The following is a 22,642-nucleotide window of genomic DNA, read 5'->3' as shown; positions in this document are numbered from 1 at the left end:
AGGTCAAGGTCATTCTTCAAGGTCAGAGGTCAAATATATGTGGCCAAAATCGCTCATTTTATGAATACTTTTGCAATATTGAAGATAGCAACTTGATATTTGGCATGCATGTGTATCTCATGGAGCTGCACATTTTGAGTGGTGAAAGGTCAAGGTCATTCTTCAAGGTCAGAGGTCAAATATATGTGGCCAAAATCGCTCATTTTATGAATACTTTTGCAATATTGAAGATAGCAACTTGATATTTGGCATGCATGTGTATCTCATGGAGCTGCACATTTTGAGTGGTGAAAGGTCAAGGTCATCCTTCAAGGTCAGAGGTCAAATATATGTGGCCCGAATCGCTTATTTTATGAATACTTTTGCAATCTTGAAGATAGCAACTTGATATTGGGCATGCATGTGTATCTCATGGAGCTGCACATTTTGAGTGGTGAAAGGTCAAGGTCATCCTTCATGGTCAGAGGTCAAATGTATGTGGCCCTAATCGCTTATTTTATAAATACTTTTGCAATATTGAAGATAGCAACTTGATATTTGGCAAGCATGTGTATCTCATGGAGCTGCACATTTCGAGTGGTGAAAGGTCAAGGTCGAGGTCATCCTTCAAGGTCAAATATATGGGTCAAAATTGCTCATGTACTGTCACTTCTGCAATATTGAAGCTAGCAATTTTATATTTGAAATGCATGTGTATCTCATGGAGCTGCACATTTTGAGTGAAGGGTCAAGGTCAAGGTCATCCTTCAAGGTCAAACATCATATAGGGGGACATTGTGTTTAACAAACGCATCTTGTTATTCTATGGATTGTGATCTGACATATGATTGCCGGCCTGTTCAGGAGTTTCAGTCTGCCAGCATGGTGAACCTGTGTGAGACCATCAAGAGACTGTCAGTCGAGTCTCACAAGTACGTCGCCAAGAAAGACCGCAGACAACAGAAGTCCAGCTTTAGAGACATACTACGAGCAGTCGAGGTATGAACTATGTGTGACTTTAAGGCAGAAATTCGGCACTATTTAAATTATTGTTTTTATGCCCCTGGATTGAATGATGGGTATATTGTTTTTGGCCTGTCTGTCTGTCTGTCATTGTATGTGTGTGTCTGTCACTAAACTTTAACCTTGGTCATAACTTTTGCAATATTGAAGATAGCAACTTGATATTTGGCATGCATGTGTATCTCATGGAGCTGCACATTTTGAGTGGTGAAAGGTCAAGGTCATCCTTCAAGGTCAAAGGTGAAATATATGGCTTCAAAGTGGCGCAATAGGAGGCATTGTGTTTATGACAAACGCATTTTTTGTTAAACTTATAAAACTTTATCTGCATTTGTTTCCCGTAAGGATATCTATTTGTTTTCAACCAAAAAGAGAAGGGTTTGTACAAAAGAAAGAATAACGTCTTGACCTAGTTTAAGAATCAACTGAACCCTCTGAACACTTCAGTGATGACAGAACACAGACCTGTACAGAAAATAATAGGACACAACATGTTTTTCCTGAGATGAAAGTGTATTGAGATATTTGTTAAGGCTTAGCTAATGTAAACAAAACCTTGATGATATTACAAAGAAAATGTAAGGCTGAAAATGATTGTCTCAGATCATTTGAGAGTAGGCCACAATGGTGTATTGTATATTGTGCCTTGTGACCAGGCGGTTCCAATTTTGATTCCCACTCTAGATCTCTCCAAATCTCTACAATTACTGGTTCTGCCCAGGGAACATACTTAAAAGAGTGTCTCTATCCCAAGCTTAGGATGAAATCTAGCGAAAATAAATAGGTTATAATATCATTAACCTGAGTAAGGAACTGTAAATCTTTCAACATAAACTTTTAAAAAGACGGTGAAAAGAGCTCTGTTTCTGTTTGTGTTTTTTTTCAAAAATCATCCTTATCCACTTAACAAGATCAATGATGACATTACACAGACCTGTACAGATGATAAAAGGACTGAAAATGTTTTGTCTGAGATAAAAAAAATAATGTTAGGAATTTCTCACCGTTAAAAAATGTATTGTAACAGTTTTGAAAAAGGATGTTTTATTAAATCCATGATGACATTACACAGACCTGTACAGAAAGTAAAAGGATTGAAAATGTTTTGTCTGAGATTCAAAGTATTAAAAAATGTTTAGTGCCAATACAAATAAATAGAGTGTTTTGGAAAAGATTTGGTAATAATATCCACATAAGGAGTGATTTGTTGTAGTCAGTCTGTTGGTCTGTTGAACTTGATATGTCCACTGACATTTGTATAGAAACCTTCTTCCACATTTATCAAGTTTTTAAAACTGAGATGATAATAGCAATTATCTTCAAATAGCCCCTAAAATCTGTGATTGGCCCCAATATTTTCTGATAAAACTTTTATAACCTCTGTACAAATTATTAGCTCATCTATTTTTTGAAAAAAAATTATGAGCTATTGTCATCACCTTGGCGTCGGCGTTGGCGTCGGCGTCCGGTTAAGTTTTGCGTTTAGGTCCACTTTTCTCAGAAAGTATCAATGCTATTGCATTCAAACTTGGTACACTTACTTACTATCATGAGGGGACTGGGCAGGCAAAGTTAGATAACTCTGGCGTGCATTTTGACAGAATTATGTGCCCTTTTTATACTTAAAAAATTGAAAATTTTGGTTAAGTTTTGCGTTTAGTTCCACTTTTCTCAGTAAGTATCAATGCTATTGCATTCAAACTTGGTACACTTACTTACTATCATGAGGGGACTGGGCAGGCAAAGTTAGATAACTCTGGCATGCATTTTGACAGAATTATGTGCCCTTTTTATACTTAGAAAACTGTAAATTTTGGTTAAGTTTTGTGTTTAGGTCCATTTTATTCCTTAAGCATCAAAGCTATTGCTTTCATACTTGCAACACTTACTAACTATCATAAGGGGACTGTGCAGGCAAAGTAATGTAACTCTGACTGGCATTTTGACAGAATTATGTGCCCTTTTTATACTTAGAAAATTGAAAATTTGATTAAGTTTTGTGTTTAGGTCCACTTTATTCCTACAGTATCAAAGCTATTGCTTTCATACTTGCAAGATTTATGAACTATCATAAGGGGACGGTGCAGGCAAAGTTATGTAACTCTGACTGGCATTTGGACGGAATTATGGGCCCTTTATACTTAGAAAATTGAAAATTTGGTTAAGATTTATGTTTTGGTCCACTTTACCCCTAAAGTATCATAGATATTGCTTTCATACTTGGAACACTCACAAACTATCATAAGGGTACAGTAAAAGGACAAGTTGCATAACTCTGGTTGTCATTGTTACGGAATTATGGCCCTTTTTTGACTTAGTAACTTTTAATATATGGTTAAATTTTGTGTTTCGATCCACTCGAAGTATCAAGGCTATTGCTTTCAAACTTCAAATACTTACATGCTATCATGAGGTTACTGTACCTGGCACCTTGAATTTTACTTTGACCTTTGAATGACCTTGACTCTCAAGGTCAAATTATTAAATTTTGCTAAAATTGCCATAACTTCTTTATTTTTGATTAGATTTGATTGATACTTTGATGAAACTACTCTTACCTGACATACCACAATAGACTTCACCCAAACCATCCCCCGTGCCCTCTCCCCCCTCCCCCCCCCCCCCCCCTAATTTTTTTTTTTTTTTTTTTTTAAGATAATCTCACAAATGACCACCACACCCTCACACTATACCCCCCCCCCCCCCAATTTTTTTTTTTGATTTTTTTTTTTTTCGCTTTTTTGGAAGATAATGTAATAAATGTCCACAACCCCACACTATACACCCCTCTTCACTCCACTCCTCCCTCCTTTGTGATTGAAAATGAGAGTCCCTTCACCTTTAAAAAGAAAATAGATGAGCGGTCTGCACCCGCAAGGCGGTGCTCTTGTTTTTTAAAACAATGGCTCACATCAGTTGCCAAAATGTTAGTTTCTATCCCTGTGTTAATGAAAATTAGAATATGACATCATCAATAATGCAGTTGTGGAGAAAAACAAGTTGTTCTCATAGTGATGCACTTATTCCGGAGTTATGTGCCCTTTGAACTAAGTCATGGCCATAATGGCTATTCCTCTGGCAAAACAGTGTGGGTGTGAGACATCTTTGTGACAAAGCTCTTGTTACTTTTGAAGAAAACTTGACTGTACATCATGTTTAAGTGTGAAAATGTCTGAGCATTTTCCTTTAAGGTTGAAAGCAAGAAATCTATGATGACATTACACAGACCTGTACAGAAATAAAAGGACTGAAAATGTTTTGTCTGAGAAAAGTCTACTTAGATATTTATTTGTAAATAAAACACTTAAAATACATTAAATAGACCTGTACAGAAATAAAAACTACTGAGATTTGTTTAAAGGTTTGTTAACGTTCAACAAAATACATAATTTCAAAAAACACAGACCTGTTTAGAATAGAAAGAGCATAAACAATAACATGAATATTGGCTGAGATGTACTCCTAATAACTCTTTGTTATTTAGGTTAATTCTGAAATTTCATAATTGTATAACTCTTTGTTATTTATGTTAATTCTGAAATTTCATAATTGTATTGACAGACATTAACCTACTGAGGTGTGCTTATATATCCCTGGTTTATCATCGGGGGTTTTCTTGAGCTGTTGAGAGCCTATGATGAAATATAGTCACAGAGCAGTGTCAATGTTGAAACAAACCTTTGCAATGCTTTGTCTGAGGCTGCACTTGACTTGAAGTGATATTCCTTGATATATGAGTCGTGTTCTGAGAAAACTGGGCTTAATGCATGTGCGTAAAGTGTCGTCCCATATTAGCCTGTGCAGTCCGCACAGGCTAATCAGGGACGACACTTTCTGCTATTATGGTATTTTTCGTTTAAAGGAAGTCTCTTCTACTCGAAAATCCAGTTAAGGCGGAAAGTGTCGTCCCTGATTTGCCTGTGCAGACTGCACAGGCTAATCTGGGATGACACTTTACGCACATGCATTAAGCCCAGTTTTCTTAGAACAAGACACATATTTTAATTATGCCACCGCAAACAAAGTCTACTGTAGTAACCCTGTTGGTTGGTCAGTCAGTTAGTCTGTCATGCTGCACAATTGTACTTCTTGTTGAAAACGTTTATTTCTTTGTTTTCAGTATAATCAACATGAAACTTTATAGATATATTTCTCATACTATGTAGAAGTGCAAAACATTATTTTCATTTATATTGCAGTATTCTTTGCAGAGTTATATGCCCTAGGCCTTGAACTTGGGCAAATTTTGGATTTGGATTATTGCATTGTGGTACCTCATTGATGGGAACTTCTTTCTCTGTGGTCTGTTTACTAAAACAAAACTTTATAGGAATAATGTTTTTACTATTTAGAAGTGGCAGATGTTGTGTATGTCACACTATTTGTTGCAGAGTTATATGCCCTTGCAAGGATTCAATGTATGAACGTGTTTTTATTTGTAAAATTTTAAAATTAGTTCGGCACCTGCTTGTAATGGCCCAGGGGTTTTTGTCATCTTAAATGACTGTTCTACTTACAAAAACTGTTATTACTGACATGAAAGTTATTAAGTTGGTGGAAGTGGAGTGTTGGTTAGGGGGACAGATCTCTGAAAATTGAGAACATGATGTGCCCTGCTGGATGTACTTCTCTACACCTCATTAAAGCTTATCGTGACTTTGAAACTGAAAGTAGGTTAACTGCCATGATATTGCTGAAATGCTATTTGAAAGGGCAAAAAACAAAAACAAGCACCAAACAAAGAAGCCATTATGAATATCTCATGAATTATGGAAAGCTGATGATGACAAACTGTAAACAGAGCAGCGTCAATGTTGAAACAAACCTATGCAATGCTTTGTCTGAAGCTAGACAGGATAGAGAATAACCTTGATGTAATGCCATGACAGTTTGTGTCCTTAAGACATGGCTCATTCTCACGGCTGGTGGAATGGGGCCGGGACCCCTCCAGGGAAATGTGAAAAGGGCTCAATCTGTATATATTTAGAACTATTGATAGCTGATGATTAGCAGTGTCAATGTTGAAATAAACTTATGCATTGCTTTGTCTGAGGCTAGACATTTTATAGTGCTACAAAGTCATTCTTTTATTAAACTGCCACATAACAAAGTTGAGGGCTTTTATATGGCTCTGGAGAAGGGGCCCTAGCTTTCATGTGAAAAATATAGTTTGTGATATTCACATTTTGGGATGAATTTCACGCAATGCACTGCAACTGATTAAAATTTCCAGGGGTGAGGTTTATTTTGGGGGAAACTGCATTAATTTAGAGACATTTTATGAGAAGATATGGCCTTTATTCTACTAAAGCTTATGAATAAAAAAGCCTTGGTTGTACTCTTGATCAATCGTGGACTTCTATTCAGTCGCCTGTCAATAGACCTATGCTTTAGGACGCTGACTTGTTCAACCCTTCTGTTTTCAAGCTCTAGTTTGAAGTCTCAGGAACTTACTTAATGAGGCCACTTCGAAATGTTTAATATGTATGCTACTAGACGTACCTGCTAAATTAATATGCTTAGGTGTGTCTTAAAAAAGGAGGTAACTGCTGTCTGCCATGTGATAAAATGGTAGTTAACTCCTGTCTGCAATTGTTTTTAGCATTCAATGATGATGATAACACAGACCTGTACAGAGAGAAAAGGACTGAAAATGTTTCGTCTGAGATTGCATGATAATTAGCTGAGATTTTATGTTTCTGCAAACTGCCTTTATTGTTGAATTATAAAAAAAAATGCATTTTTTTTTTAATTTATTTGAACACAAGTTTTACTTCATACTCCTATGATAATGATCATTCTTTCCCAATAATGTTTTTACTTTCTGACTTGCATGAACACTAGCATTACTTTCTTCACTCTTAAATTACCTTTTTTTACTGGTAAATGCCATGATTCCATAATGTGGAAAACTTCCATGTTTCTTACATGAAACATTAACTGCCTGTGATGACAACAGAACGTATCCTAGTTGTGTATCTGCCGATATAAACCTTGCAATGCTTTGTCTGAGGCAGTACACAGAGTTCACTGAGGTTCTGTGATTGTACCAGTGCACAATGTGCAATTCATGTACATGTATATGGCCATATTTGGAAATGTGATTCAGTCTTGAAATGAGATTTTAAAGTATAAAAAATAATGTATTCACATGGATGTCTGACACTCTATTGACAAAAAGTTGTGGAACAAAAATTCTCCTTCACTAATTACTGTTCAGAGTTGCTTGCATTGCTTTATCCATTGTCTCAAATGGACGGGGGGCGGGTTGTTATGTGGCAAGTTTGTGCATAGCAATCCATGATGACACAACACAGACCTGTACAGAGAGATAATGATTGAAACGTTTGGTCTGAGATTGCAACAAAGACAAACAAACATGCTGCTTTGCAGAAACACAGGGCACCAATATTGTTTTAAGATGTATATTAGAGAATCAAGGTAAAGATTGATGTAAACAAACTTTCTCAAAGTTTATATTAAAAAATCTCGGACAACAAAATAGGTCTGATCTTTTGCCAGATAATATCAATCGCAAACACATTGTTACTGTTGATGTTAGATACTTTAGATACTATACAAATCCTGAGGAGTTACAGTTGATTCTTCCTCAGCAATTGTGTGACCCTTGCAGAGCCTGTGATGGAATGTAGAGATCTGTAACAAATTTGAAGAAAAAAACAAATTTGCAATGCTTTGTCTGAGGCCTGTGTATGTCTTGGTAACTTTTATTTATTTTCAGTATATTACCCTTACAAGGTTAGGGTTTTACCAGTGATTTTTCATTTGCTATTTTTATACCCCCACAAACGAAGTTTAGGAGGTATAGAGGAGTGAACTTGTCGGTCGGTCTGTCCGTCTGTCTGTCGGTCCATATTAAGTGTCCACTCTCTAATTCAAGTAGTTTTCATCTGAATATCACCAAACTTGGTCAGAAGTTGTATCTACATGATGTCTAGGCCAAGTTCGAACATGAGCCTTGCCGGGTCAAAAACTAGGTCACGGGTCACCTAGTGCGTTTTAAACATTCAGCATGTTGTCCGCTCTCTAATTCAAGTAGTTTTCATCCGATCTTCACCAAACTTGGTGAGAAGTTGTATCTAGATGATCTTAAGGCCAAGTTCGAACATGGGCCTTGCCGGGTCAAAAACTAGGTCACGGGGTCACTTAGTGCGTTTGAAAAATTGAGCACGGTGTTCGCTGTTTTTTGTGAAGACGACATGCAAAATATTATGTGTCAATGCGGCATGTGGGGGTATTCGTCACGTCTGTGACAAAGCTCTCTAGTTACTGCCAAAAAAGGCAAAGTACTATTTAACACCTTTACTTTGATCAAATAATGTGTTTTAAGTCGTTGATCATCAACATTCACCTTGTGAACACTTTAGCAGCCACATCTATTACCCTATCTTCATGAAACTTGGTCAAAAATTGTCCTTATTATATCTCAGGTATGTTGAAAACTGGGTCATTTGGGGTCAAACACTTGGTTACATTACTATGTAAACTTAGAGAGAAAGCTTGTGAACTCAGAGGCCCCTTTCCCAAACTTTTAACCCATTTATGCCTAGTGGACACTCCCACTTCTAAATTGGATAAATTTATTTAAAAAAAAATAGGGATGTCAAGTATATTTATTTCTTTATTAGAATATTTCTTACAAAAATTCCTTTAAGCAAACAGCACAGACCCTGATGAGACGCCGCATCATGTGGCGTCTCATCTGGGTCTACACTGTTTGCCAACGCTAGGCATAAATGGGTTAAACTTGCTCAGAACCAGACCAAATGATACCCGGCTGAGTTTGAAACTGGGTCTCGTACATGTAGTGGAAACAAAGTTTGTGAGCACTAGAAGCTTTATTTGTTTGGGCCATTTTCATGAAACTTGCTATGTACATTTGTTATCACCCGCCATAGGTGGAGGGATATTGTTATGGCGTTGTCCGTCTGTCTTTCTGTCCGTCTGTCAGGCACTTTTGTGTCCGGAGCCATATCTTGGAAGTGCTTTGGGGGATTTCATTGAAACTTTATATGAGTATATAATTATATGAATAAGAGGATGATGCACGCCAAATGGCATTGTACACCATACACCATCTGTTAATAACAGAGTTATGGCCCTTTGTATCTTAAAGAACATGCTTTTTTTAGCTCACCTGATTGCTCAGGTGAGCTTTTGTTACCGGTCTTTGTCCATCGTCCGTCCGTCCGTCCACATTTGTTTGTAAACACTCTAGAGGCCACATTTATTGTCCGATCTTCATGAAACTTGGTCAGAAGCTTTGTCCCAATAAAATCTCGGTTGAGTTCGAAACTGGGTCGTGCCAGGTCAAAAACTAGGTCACTAGGTCAACAAAAAGAAAAACTTGTAAACACTGTAGAAGTCACATTTCATGTCCAATCTTCATGTAACTTTGTCAAAATGTTTGTCTTAATGATATGTTGGTTGAGTTAAAAAGTGGGTCCGGTCCGTTGAAAAACATGGCCGCCAGTGGGCGGGGCAGTTTTCCTTATTTGGTCATAGAGAAACCTTGTAAACCCTCTAGAAGTCACAATTTTGGCCCAATCATCATGAAAGTTGGTTAAAACATTGGTTTTATCGATATCTCGGATGAGTTCGAAAATGGTCCAGATCGGTAAAAAAACATGGCCGCCAGTGGGCGTGGCATTTTCTCTATATGTATATAGTGAAAACATGTGAACACTCTAGAATTCACCTTTTTGGCCCAATTTTCATGAAATTTGGTCTGAACATTTGTTTCCTTGATATGAGAGTTGAGTTGGAAAATGGTTCCGGTCAGTTGAATAACATGGCTGCCGGGGGGGGGCAGTTTTCCTTATTTGGCTATAAAGAAACCTTGTTAACACTCGAGGAGTCACAATTTTTGCCCAATCATCATGAAAGATGGTCAAAACATTGGTTATATTGATATCTCGAAAAGTTCGAAAATTGTCCAGATCGGTGAAAAACATGGCCGCCAGTGGGCGGGGCATTTTTCTCTATATGTATGTAGTGAAAACATGTGAACACTACAAGTCACATTTTTGGCCCAATTTTCATAAAATTTGGTCAGAAGATTTGTTTCCTTGATATGAGAGTTGAGTTCGAAAATGGTTCCGGTCAGTTGAATAACATGGCTGCCGGGGGGGGGGCAGTTTTCCTTATTTGGCTATAGAGAAACCTTGTAAACACTCTAGAAGTCACAATTTTTGCCCAATCATCATGAAAAATGGTCAAAACATTGGTTTTATTGATATCTCGGACGAGTTCGAAAATGGTCCAGATTGGTGATAAACATGGCCGCCAGTGGGCGGGGCATTTTTCTCTATTTGTATATAGTGAAAACATGTGAACACAGTAGAAGTCATATTTTTGGCCCAATTTTCATGAAATTTGGTCAGAAAATTTGTTTGCTTGTTATGAGAGTTGAGTTTGAAAATGGTTCCGGTCAGTTGAATAACATGGCTGCCGGAGGGGGGGGGCAGTTTTCTCATATTTATATAGTAATAAAAGCTTGTGAACATTCTAGAAGTCACATTTTTTGCCCAATCATCATGAAACTTGTTGAAAAGATTGGTTTTATATATATCACATAATTAATGCCATAATTATTGCCCTTAGATTGTCCAAATTTTCATTATATTATACAAAATCCCTGTAAACACTCTAGAGGTCACAATTTTGTTTCAGATTTTATGAATCTTGGTCATAATATTTATTTTTGTGAGCAAAGTTTGATGTTTGGTAAGGGGGGGTCAACTCAAAATATAGGTCACCAGGTCAAATCTTACACACAAAAAATCACTCCATATGCCAGAGTTTTGGTTCAATAATGATGAAACTTGACCAGGATGTTTGTCTGGACAATATCTAGGTCAAGTTTGACGTTTTGGTAAAGATCGAATGAACTGACTCTTCTCAGGTGAGCGAACTAGGGCCATCTTGGCCCTCTTGTTTAGCTTAGTGTCAAATATAACACTTTTGTGTCCAGAAGCATATTGGTGGGGGATATCAATTCAAGGAATTGGCTTGTTTGAATTATTTCTCTGCCTAGTGAGATATGGTACGGCTCCATTGAAAATATGGCCACCATTAGTCGGGATAGTTTTCCTGATGTGGTTATTGTAAAGCATTTGAACATCCTAGATTAGAAGTCACACCTTTGAACCAATCACTTGCTCAGAACATCAGAAAATAGTTTTGTAATGATATCTGGGCTGATTTGAGAAAATATATATGATTTGTTAAAAAAATCATAGTTGCCACTTGTTGCAGTTTTCCTTATAAGCGTATTGTAAAACCTTGTGAACAAAACCTATTCAGGACCATTTAGCCTTTGGGCCTTTTGTAACCATTTATAGATGTTTAGGTTAACATCATGATAAAAAGAATTTGTGTAAAAAAAACATAACATTTTCTTATGTGCTCAGTCCTTTTATTGATCAGGAGGGTGAGGCCCCAGAAATGCTGGTCAAGTTTGCAAAAGAATCTCTGCAGATCTACACATGGGTGAAGAAGATGCAGTACAGTGCATTCTGTCAGGCCATCGGCTCTGGGGTCTACGAACATTTACAGGTACACAGAATTCATTTGTTACAAGCCCTCAATTCACAAATTATTCAATTAAAGCAATTAAAGCATTTTAAATATCAATCGAATACAAAAATGTAGATATTACTAAAATTGTGGCATTTATGGCTTATTTTATGCTTTATAGCTCTGAAATTGGTATACCATTCAGATGAATGCATTGGGGCAAAGTTTGAATCATGTCTTCCAAATGAAACAGTTTTCAGTGAAATGAAAGTTGTTGAATTCCATAGAAATGCATTGAATTATTTTAGGGGAAGGAACGCTTAACAATTCTCATTAGACATGTGAAGTTTAATGTCAATTTCCCATTCAACCAGCCTGTGATGACTGTGTACATTTCTGACCAATGGAAGTGTTGAGATACCAACACGCAATGCTTTGGCTGACGCTGAACAGGGATATTGGCAACATTGAATAGCGATCAAAACATTCACCAATGCTTAGAAACATATGATAAAATGTCTTATGATTAGTATGATGGAACTTCCTTGTCTTACATTCATTTAAAACTGTCTTGATTTTTGTCTTGCAAATCATGTCAATTTGTTTTAATATATTTTGAATAAAAATCCGGTTTGGTATGACATCAGATTTAAATGCTTAGTGTTATAATAATAGCAATCCAATAAACATTCGTTAAAATAGCGATAAGATAGTGCTTAAGTGTACAATAGGTTGTTTTGCGATTAATGCTGATGTACTTAGAGTCTAAGAGCAGTACAGATGATTAAATTAAAAAGTTCCTGTATTCAAAAGTCGATGGAACCCCTTATTTACCACCCATGTGTTCTGTGTTACAGTGGAACCCACTGGTGCGTGACGTGTTTGATCTCGGAGCTCCCCTCCTAGCAACAGGTGTCCCTAGCAACAAACCCACTAAGTGGGAGAGGGTATGTACCCACAGTCAATCTTTAATTTTGAAAAACTTGGCTTTGATGAGATCAGGAGTAATCAACTCATCATTTTTACCGTAGGACTTATTTATTGCAGCCACGAACTATGAAGCATTTCAGCCAGACTGTATACATACATATTTGTGTTAAGTAGTATTGTCATAACTTATAAGAAATCACTGTTCACACTTACACTGTTCATTGGCAGTAAAATCCATTTCCAATATTCTCACACAAGGAAGTCTAAGGAATCGTGTTCTTTTGAAGAAGTTATTCACTAAAAACCCGTAATTGTCTTCCCCCCCCCCCCTCACCCAGACTACCTCTAATTAAATTAGGGAGGTTGTCAGTTACTGGCGTATGTATATGCGTTTAGAACTGGTAAAGCAGATTACCCAGGAAAAGCATCAGTTGGTAATATGATACTATGGAAACTGTCAAACTAGCTAAAAACAAGTCAAAAAAGTATTAATGAAAAAAAGGAAGCAAACAAAAACACATATAGAAATAATTTTATTTTTCAGACAATGTACAATGCTGCTGCCTACAAAGCTCGAACGAAGGCGCGTTCAAAGCACCGCGACAAGCGATCTGTGATTGTGTCCGGAGGTGATTAGACACACAGAAACACCTGAATTCATCTCAAGAAACTCGCATGGAGGATTTGTTCTTCCTAATGAAGTTTCTCATAAGCCTAGCTGAACCGTTTGTTAATTACATCAAAAACCTTTATTTCATCTTATTTTTGTTTGGACATTATTAAATTCTGTATTCAACCAGGAAAACTGGAACATATCAATCAAAAGTAAACCACTATTAAGCATTGCACTATCATTAAAAATTGCTAATTTGAAATCTAAAGCATTATTGTTTAATAACAAAGGTATGAAAATTTTAATAAATCATGTCAATAGATCCTTGTGTATTTACTTACACAAATTCAGTTTTTAATTCTGGTTGAATAAAATATGAGTGTTTTGAAACAAATTGATTGTCTGGATGAAAGACGATAATTTTTAATGTGCACCATATAAAAGGAATATATTGTGCGTGTGTTTTGGTCAGTGAGTTGAACATCAAATGTTATTTATTGTATGTATGTAATTTTGGTTTTACGGTTTTAATGAGTGAGAACAATTGTGCAAAAAAAATGCTTGTATATAGTCATGTATATATGCTTTTTAAAAAGTATAATCAGTTTGTATGCATGTTTTGTAATACATGCAGTGATACCTGTTTAGTTTTTGTGTGCATGATCACAATCATTAATCTTCTAGGATGTGCTCTATTTAAAATATTGCACGTGTCTTTTGCTAGCGATGTTGTGATTTTAAGTATCATGAATTTGTTAACCTGACTATTACTGAATGATTATTTGTAAACTGTTTGCAATATTAAATAATATGACCTACATTTTATTATCCCCTACCGGTTACACCGGAGGGGACTTATGGTTTGCGCTCTGTGTGTCTGTCACACTTTTCTGGATCCTGCGATAACATTAAAAAGTCTTCATATTTATTCGTGAAACTTAAAAAATGGACAGCTGGCAATATGGAGATTATGCACGTCATTTCTTTTTGTTCCTACGTCAAAAATTCTGGTTGCTATGGCAACAAATATATATATATAAATGTGACAATGGTGGAGCCGGTAGGGGACATATATTGCTTGGCAAAAGTCTTGTTAAATATGTGCAAATATCAAATACATGTAATACACCAAACAACAAGGTAGTTTCTTGAAAAGTTTAATTGCTTTGAATGTTGTTAAATATACAATAAAGTTGCATAGTATAACACTTTAGAGAGCTTTCTGAAAAGAAAACTTAACTTTTTTAGATTTATTTTGCTGCCAAGCAAAACATTGTTAATGCAAATCAAAGAGATTATTTCCTTTGCAAATCTTTTGTTCCTGTCTTACACCCAATGGTGTTGTTTTATTTTCTTGTTTCTTTTCAACTTTGTTTATGTTGCAAAGTTTTATTTTGAATGTTTATGTATTATTAGTCGTTAAAGGTCTCAAAACCATATGATATTTGTGTTTGCTTACCATAAAAACAAACTTAAATGAATATGAACAATATCAGACTCTGAATTTTCTAAGTTATAGTTGGTCTGAATAATTCTGTGGAGAAAGCTAAACTGTCTTTACATCTATAGCCCATGTGATTAAAAAGCTGTTGACTTGTATAAGTTGTTTTTCACATTTAAATATTTTTTATTCTTGAAACCGTGACACTAATCTAGTTTTGGGCTGTTTCAGTTTTATATATTATGATCAGATATAGTATTTTTATTAGACTTCAACAATTCGCCTTTTATAAACCAAGAAGATTTTTGTAGTGTGCTCCCAGCGGTAAGCTCCATATAGTTGTCACAACCTGATTGGACGATAATATCAGCTTTGGCTAAGTTTGAGGAAATTCATACTCCTGATGCCTGCTTATTAAGTATAATTGGTGACAAGTGTTAGCAATTTACTTTACATGAAATCTATGCAATCTCTTTTTCTGATGATATGTCACTTAATCTTTGAGTAAAATTATCATACAGTCCACTCTCGTTATCTCAAAGTCGGCGGGAACAAGAAAAAATATCGAGATAACGAGAGTTCGAGATATCCGATTAGGCGTTTTCAAAGAAATATGAGACTAAAAATTTACCTTGTTTTTAACATCTGAATACCAGCTAAGAGGTCTAACTAATGCCGTCACCGTGTGGAATAATACTCTCTACCTGATATATACGCGTTTTTACGAGGCACGATTGATTTTGCTATTTAAATGCTTAAAATGACGTTTTAAGTATAACATAATTGCATGCGGTTATAATATTTTTAAACTGTCGAGAAAACATCCGGTACTGTTGCTATTTAAAGTTATGATGCAATTGACGTCCAATCAAGACGAGGGTTTTCCATCTGATCATACGTAAATCACGTTCCGGAAAACTGAACTGTAACTGTACATTTTGTAGTTGGAAATGCAAAGTTCAATCGATTATAAGTAAAAATATAACTCGATGCATTTTGGAATATTGTTTGTAAAAACAATTAGTATTTCGGCCTTTCGGCAGGCTGTGTATTAATTGCAGTTAATTGATGTTACAGCGACAGTTAAAGTGACAGACCTTACTCAAGTGTTAATGGCTAACGACATTACACACGTGTGATTATTGATGCAATTAACGGATCAATTTCCTACCGTACAGTATCGGGAGCAGCAGGGCGAAGCGGAACGGTGAAGTATCAAAGGAAAAATTTCTCACCTTTTGCTGACACTGGAACAGTTATTCGCACTTCGAGATAGACCACAGTAAATACATGTAAAATCGGGACTCGGGACAAAGTTTTATATCGAGATATCGAATTATTCGACATAACGAAAATCGACATATGCGATGTTTATTTATATAGATAAAGAAGGAAAAAAGTTGGGACATTGAGCTTACTTCCACATATCGAGAATATCGAGATATCCGATGTCGAGATAACGAGAGTGGACTGTATTGAAATTAGTTGCTTCGGTCATTCTGTCATGTAATTTTTTGTCCCCTACGGGTGAAACCGGAGGGGACTTATGGTTTGCGCTCTGTCCGTCAGTCTGTCAGTCAGTCTGTCACACTTTTCTGGATCCTGCAATAACTTTAAAAGTTCTTCATATTTTTTATGTCCCCCACGATAGTAGTGGGGGACATATTGTTTTTGCCCTGTCTGTATGTCTGTCTGTCTGTTTGCGCCAACTTTAACATTTTGCAATAACTTTTGCTATATTGAAGATAGCAACTTCATATTTGGCATGCATGTGTATCTCATGAAGCTGCACATTTTGAGTGGTGAAAGGTCAAGGTCATCCTTCAAGGTCAGAGGTCAAATATATGTGGCCAAAATCGCTCATTTTATGAATACTTTTGCAATATTGAAGATAGAAACTTGATATTTGGCATGCATGTGTATCTCGTGGAGCTGCACATTTTGAGTGGTGAAAGGTCAAGGTCATCCTTCAAGGTCAGAGGTCAATTATATGTGGCCAAAATCGCTCATTTTATGAATACTTTTGTAATATTGAAGATAGCAACTTGATATTTGGCATGCATGTGCATCTCATGGAGCTGCTCATTTTGAGTGGTGAAAGGTCAAGGTCAGAGGTCAAATATATGTGGCCCAAATCGCTTATTTTATGAATACTTTTGCAATATTGAAGATAGCAACTTGATATTTGGCATGCATGTGTATCTCATGGAGCTGCACATTTTGAGTGGTGAAAGGTCAAGGTCATCCTTCACAAGGTCAAGGTCATCCTACAATGTCAAACATCATATAGGGGGACATTGTGTTTCACAAACACATCTTGTTTATGAAACTTGAAACATGGATAGATGGCAATAAGAATATTATGCATGTCATTTCATTTTGTTCCTACGCGAAGAATTCCGGTTGCTATGGAAACAAATAAAATAAAATAAAATTAAAAAATAAAACAAATCTGACAATCGTGGGGTTTCAACGGTAGGGGACAATATTGCTTAGCTATCTCTTGTTCATTCTTTGATTGTTAGGGCTTATGGTCAGCTATAACCTTGTGTATTGTACAAAAAAGCCTTGCTCTGGGAAAACGGGGTTTAATGCACTGCACAGGCTAATCTGAGACAACACTACACTGCCCAGGCTAATCTGAGACAACACTACACTGCACAGGCTAATCTGAGACAACACTACACTGCACAGGCTAATCTGAGACAACACTACTACACTGCACAGGCTAATCTGAGACAATACTATGCACATGTATTAAGCCTCGTTTTCACAGAGCAAGACTCGAATACTTGACTCCTCGTCCTCAGTTCAAGCTGTGATAGTTCCAAGTTTACCTATACAATTTCAAGTGTGAACCTCAAAATAATCAAATCAATCTGTTAAGCCTCAGTTGTTGTATGCCTGTGACTTTTGTTGTTATCATAATTATGAATTTGGAAACTTGAATTTTTTATACCCGGCATATCTGGCATATGGTGGATCACTTAGTCCAGGAATTGTGATTTATATGGAACAGGCGTAGAACTTATTGCTTAGCAAAACTTGCAAAATACCTCTTTCTTGTTGATATACTTTCTTTTAAGTCTTGTTATTTTCAGGATTTAATAAAATAAATATTTCTAGAGCAAAATATAAATAATAACGTATTAAAAATATTTTGTGGAAGTTACTGAGTCAATTTGATTCACTTGAAAATAAAATCTTATTAGATGGATTTCACTGGCCTTAAATTTTGATAAAGTTAAAAATAATTGCATTTACCTAAAACTTATAATCTTATTTTATATATAGATTTTTTTGTCTTCTGACAGTATTTTATCTTTCATTATAAAATAGGTGATTACATTTCTTGTAAATAATTATGTTGTATAGGCATTTAATGTGGTATGCAAGGCTTATGTTCTTGACAATTGTTGATTTTATGGTACTTAAGAAACTCCCAATAAAAAGCATTGATGTAAATGGAGTCTTCGTTTTAATGTATGCCTTTACTTGAGAGCTATTTCAATCCTGAATGTTATTATATATGGATTAATTTAAAGAGTTACCTGTATATAGTGAAGCTTACACAATTCGAACTGCAAGACATAGCAAGTGGTTCGTTGTTTGATGGAATATAGTTATATAATCATTTAAGTTAAAACCTACGCATTTTACTCTTTATAGCATTAAAAGCCTTCTTTTGTTTCCTATGAAGGGAGAAACAATAATTAATGTTTTTGAAAGGCTCTATGTGTTGTAATCAAATCTTCAAGGCGGACAATATATTCACGGTCGTCGAATCCCCATGTGTGCTTTGCCATTGCACTATAATAAAGGTGATAAATTACAACCAGTCATACTCTTTCTGTCCTAAAAATGGTAAAAACTGCGAAAAAAATTACCAATGACATGCAAAAGCAGAGATCATCCTTCACATAATTATCATAATGAATTACAGCTATATTGGCAATATTAAGCAATGCCAGAAACATATGGGAAGTAAATTCATTTTAACGTCCGCTAGTGACGCTTGATTGGTTATCGGCTCTGGTACCACTTAAAAGTGTGCGTTTGTGTATTTTGAAGTTTATGAGGTCCTCTCCGAGCCAGAGGCTACATTATGCGTGGACCCGGAGTGTTGCCCAGCACACCAACCTAATTAACTTCACTTAACTCATGAAAGTTGAATTATAGCTGCAATATCCAGCTATTTTGTTCCTGAAAGATTTTTCAATTTCTGTGTGGTCTTGTGGGGGGAAGCTGGAGTACAGTGAGGAAACCCCACCTGTCCGGTCTGGTGACCACTAAACAAACTCACATGCTTCCCGGAACAGGAATTGAACCTGGGTAGGTTATACTACAAAGTACCCGGCGCACAGAAAATATACCAAAAAGTACACTGGAGTATGGCCGGCTGCCTTTACGGGTATTTTCGGCTGCCGGTTACATTGTAGTAGTACCCGGGTTACTTTAAAGGAGTACCTGAGCAGAAAACAACCAATTGAGAGAAAGTGACAATTTGCTTAGTTCTTTTATGTGTACATACATATAGCTTTCAAAGATCCGGAGGGTCAGTAGATGGGCGTTGGATTATTGCAATTAACCATTTGCCTGTACAATAGTTTAAAATCAATGAATATATAATATAACAAAACAACGATGAATAATATAATGTGGCACAACATTGAATTTCAAACAAACAAATAGTGCTTGTTAACCTTGTGCTAATATGATGACTTTTGTATTTAGTCGCGCGTTCTCGATTGTGAACCTTGGTGCATTTCATATCTATCTATCTCCGGCAGAGGTACCAGTAAAAATGGGGAAAAAAGTCAGTCCAGTGAAAGATTTCTTGGCTGGAGGATTCGGCGGAGCATGTCTGGTATTTGTAGGACACCCTTTAGACACGATAAAGGTAAAGCGAAAACATACTGTCAGTGGAAACTTGTTCCAAATACGTGTCGTTTGGGCGAGGTAGCGTAACGACATGAAGTGACTTAGTATCCGGAAAGGAAACAATTCGGATACAATCACTTTTAGCTCGGCTGTTTTCGGAGAAAACCCAAGGTATTGTCATAGCCAGCTCGTCATGTCGTGTCCGTCGTCGTGTCCGCCGTCCGCGTCGTGCTAAAACCTTAAAATTTTGTCAAGGTTTTGAACATTGGCTCTAAAAAAGTAAAATCAAAGTGCTTCAACTTACAACTTTGAAACTTCATATGTAGCTGCACCTTGATGAGTTCTACATGCCACACCCATTTTTGGGTCACTAGGTCAAAGGTCAAGGTCACTGTGACCTCTTAAAAAAAAATAATCTGACAAGCTTTCATCTATTCAAAACTGCACCCGCAGCCGAGCGTGGCACCCGTTATGCGTTGCTCTTGTTTTATGTAACATTCATCATTGCTCAATCTTTAACATGTTTCGCAAATAAGTGTAAATGCATAAGACAAATTTACGCAAATGTTTGAATTAAGAGGAATATTAAGACTAAATGTAAAAACATGTCAACATACCTTGTGTATTCTTGGGAATTTCAATAGCTATCACAGCTAGTTGATCCCTTTAAACGTCTTCCTAATAAATATCTACACTATGGGCTGAATTTGTATTGTTATAAATGGCACTTGATAATCGGATTTACTTTAATTGATACACGTCAGAGATGTCAAAACGCTTATCCAACCATAATTTGTCTAACATGTGTATCCAAAGTATTGGCCCTCTTAATGAATACATCTAAATATTGTAAGTGAAAAGATAAAAAAACAACATGTTATATATGTCAATCTATAATTAAATATGTATTCTTGGACATACCAACAAAAACTGCATTGAAATCAGCCATATTTTAACAAAATTCTGGCGAGACTTAGCGCCCTGTAGTAATCTGTATCATGTACAAAGTTTCTCATTATATCGGCCCTTCTGATTGGTTGCTAAGGTTTGTGACTATGCGCACATGAAAAGATTCTCAATGGTAAAATATAACTCTAGCTCATTTTGTTAATAAAATATTGTTACATTTTATTAACAAATAAGCGGCTTATTAAACATTTGATAAACCTACTAATGAATGATAAACAAAGTAATCCAATTAAGTGTTACGCAATTTAAAAATCATAGCATTACCCTGGAATAAACGTGACCTACCAGTGATTTTTTTTGCTCAAATTTACAGCCGATTTTCGGCTGCTTCCCAATCGCAAAAATACACGTTTTTTCCCAAAAATCTGACCAAAATTTCCCCAAAAAAGCCAAACTCCAAAAAAAAAAACATTTTTTTTTATTTTTTAGATAGAAGTCTCATATAACTTAATTATGATTTCTTAAATCTAGGTCTCAACTTCATTTTTTAAACATCTTACAAAATATATAACTTGAATTTAGTCATTTTTGTCCATAAATCATTCCCAAACTTGCCACTTTTATTGATTAAAAAAAATCCCAATTTGACCAGACTCCTTTTCTAGAAAACTCCCTGAACATGCACTTAAAAACAATATCACTTCTGTTACTTATATTCCTATTTATAATGCTTAATTTTTCCCAATTTCATGGTTTATCGCGCTATTTTTCCCAATTTCACGGTTTATCACGCTAATTTTCCCAATTCAAATGGCACAGGCTGTAACAAATTAAAGCAAAAAAATCACTGCCTACATTCCAATGAAAGCCGAAAATCATGAAAATATATGTCGTAATTTTCATTTAAAAAGGTAAATAAAGTAAAACTTCTAAAAATTGGAAAACATTAACTTTCAAGAACTTCTTGAGGGTTTTCATTTAAGTCACGACACAATGAGGAGGGCCGATACTATGAGAGTAAGGGATAGTAGTGTTTTGAATGAATGGTATCACATGTCACAATGTCTTGATGTAGATCATTCCAAACAGAGATTATGCAATGTCCAAATGAATGCATTTACATATGCACTTTTGGTTTTGCAAGTTTTAAACTATGACCTCATGTCCATTTATTTTAGGCAAAATTAGAAAAGGTTCCGGCATCAATATCATCAATTTTTATGGACTTAATATGGTCTTGCACAGTGTAGATTTTCACTGTTTATCATTCTGATCAAATTTGGTTCGAAATGGTGAAAAGATTTTAAAGCAACACAGTTATTATTATTACCATGTGAATATCGGAGAATGTATGACGATGATGAATGAGAATATTTCTGCCTGTGATACAGGGTATCTTCTGAGGATATGTTGATTTTTTTGCATGTTATTAACTTGCATTGTGACAGCAGCTGTCCACCTTTGTTGTTTTTCAATACTTCAGGTGACAGGGCCCTCATTTGGCCGTTTTTGGGGCCGAAATTCGGCCCCGTTCCCCCCTTAAAATAGTATACTTTTTTCCCGTATTTCAGCTTTAAATTCTCCCCTCCAAATTTTTTTTTTTTTATTTTGTTATCTTTTTAATTTTAAGCTCATCTATTTTTTGAAAAAAAAATATGAGCTATTGTCATCACCTTGGCGTCGGCGTCGGCGTTGGTGTCCGGTTAAGTTTTTCGTTTAGGTCCACTTTTCTCAGAAAGTATCAATGCTATTGCATTCAAACTTGGTACACTTACTTACTATCATGAGGGGACTGGGCAGGCAAAGTTAGATAACTCTGGCGTGCATTTTGACAGAATTATGTGCCCTTTTTATACTTAGAAAATTGAAAATTTTGGTTAAGTTTTGTGTTTAGGTCCACTTTTCTCAGTGAGTATCAATGCTATTGCATTCAAACTTGTTACACTTACTTACTATCATGAGGGGACTGGGCAGGCAAAGTTAGATAACTCTGGCATGCATTTTGACAGAATTATGTGCCCTTTTTATACTTAGAAAACTGTAAATTTTGGTTAAGTTTTGTGTTTAGGTCCATTTTATTCCTTAAGCATCAAAGCTATTGCTTTCATACTTGCAACACTTACTAACTTTCATAAGGGGACTGTGCAGGCAAAGTAATGTAACTCTGACTGGCATTTTGACAGAATTATGTGCCCTTTTTATACTTAGAAAATTGAAAATTTGATTAAGTTTTGTGTTTAGGTCCACTTTATTCCTACAGTATCAAAGCTATTGCTTTCATACTTGCAACACTTATTAACTATCATAAGGGGACCGTGCAGGCAAAG

General features: G+C 35.9%; 2 protein-coding genes across 2 annotated transcripts in view; both read left to right on the top strand.

Moving 5' to 3' along the window:
* The window catches only part of LOC127832085 (interferon-related developmental regulator 2-like), a 31,763-nt gene extending 13,773 nt beyond the window's left edge, over positions 1-17,990 (top strand). Inside the window, exons 9-12 of the mRNA XM_052357261.1 lie at positions 844-978; positions 11,452-11,580; positions 12,399-12,488; positions 13,016-17,990. Coding sequence (XP_052213221.1) covers positions 844-978; positions 11,452-11,580; positions 12,399-12,488; positions 13,016-13,108 — 447 coding nt within the window. The 3' untranslated portion in view covers positions 13,109-17,990. The remainder of the gene's footprint in view (positions 1-843; positions 979-11,451; positions 11,581-12,398; positions 12,489-13,015) is intronic.
* A 1,264-nt stretch (positions 17,991-19,254) lies between these two features.
* LOC127832089 (mitochondrial carnitine/acylcarnitine carrier protein-like) overlaps positions 19,255-22,642 on the top strand; it is a 36,696-nt gene continuing 33,308 nt past the window's right edge. The window contains exon 1 of the mRNA XM_052357278.1: positions 19,255-19,425. Within this exon, the coding sequence (XP_052213238.1) occupies positions 19,330-19,425 (96 nt within the window). The 5' untranslated portion in view covers positions 19,255-19,329. The remainder of the gene's footprint in view (positions 19,426-22,642) is intronic.

This window comes from Dreissena polymorpha, chromosome 5, assembly GCF_020536995.1.
Source record: "Dreissena polymorpha isolate Duluth1 chromosome 5, UMN_Dpol_1.0, whole genome shotgun sequence".
NCBI classification, from domain to species: Eukaryota; Metazoa; Mollusca; class Bivalvia; order Myida; family Dreissenidae; genus Dreissena; species Dreissena polymorpha.
Note: the sequence above shows the minus strand (reverse complement) of the source record. Positions and strands in the feature narration are given on the sequence as shown.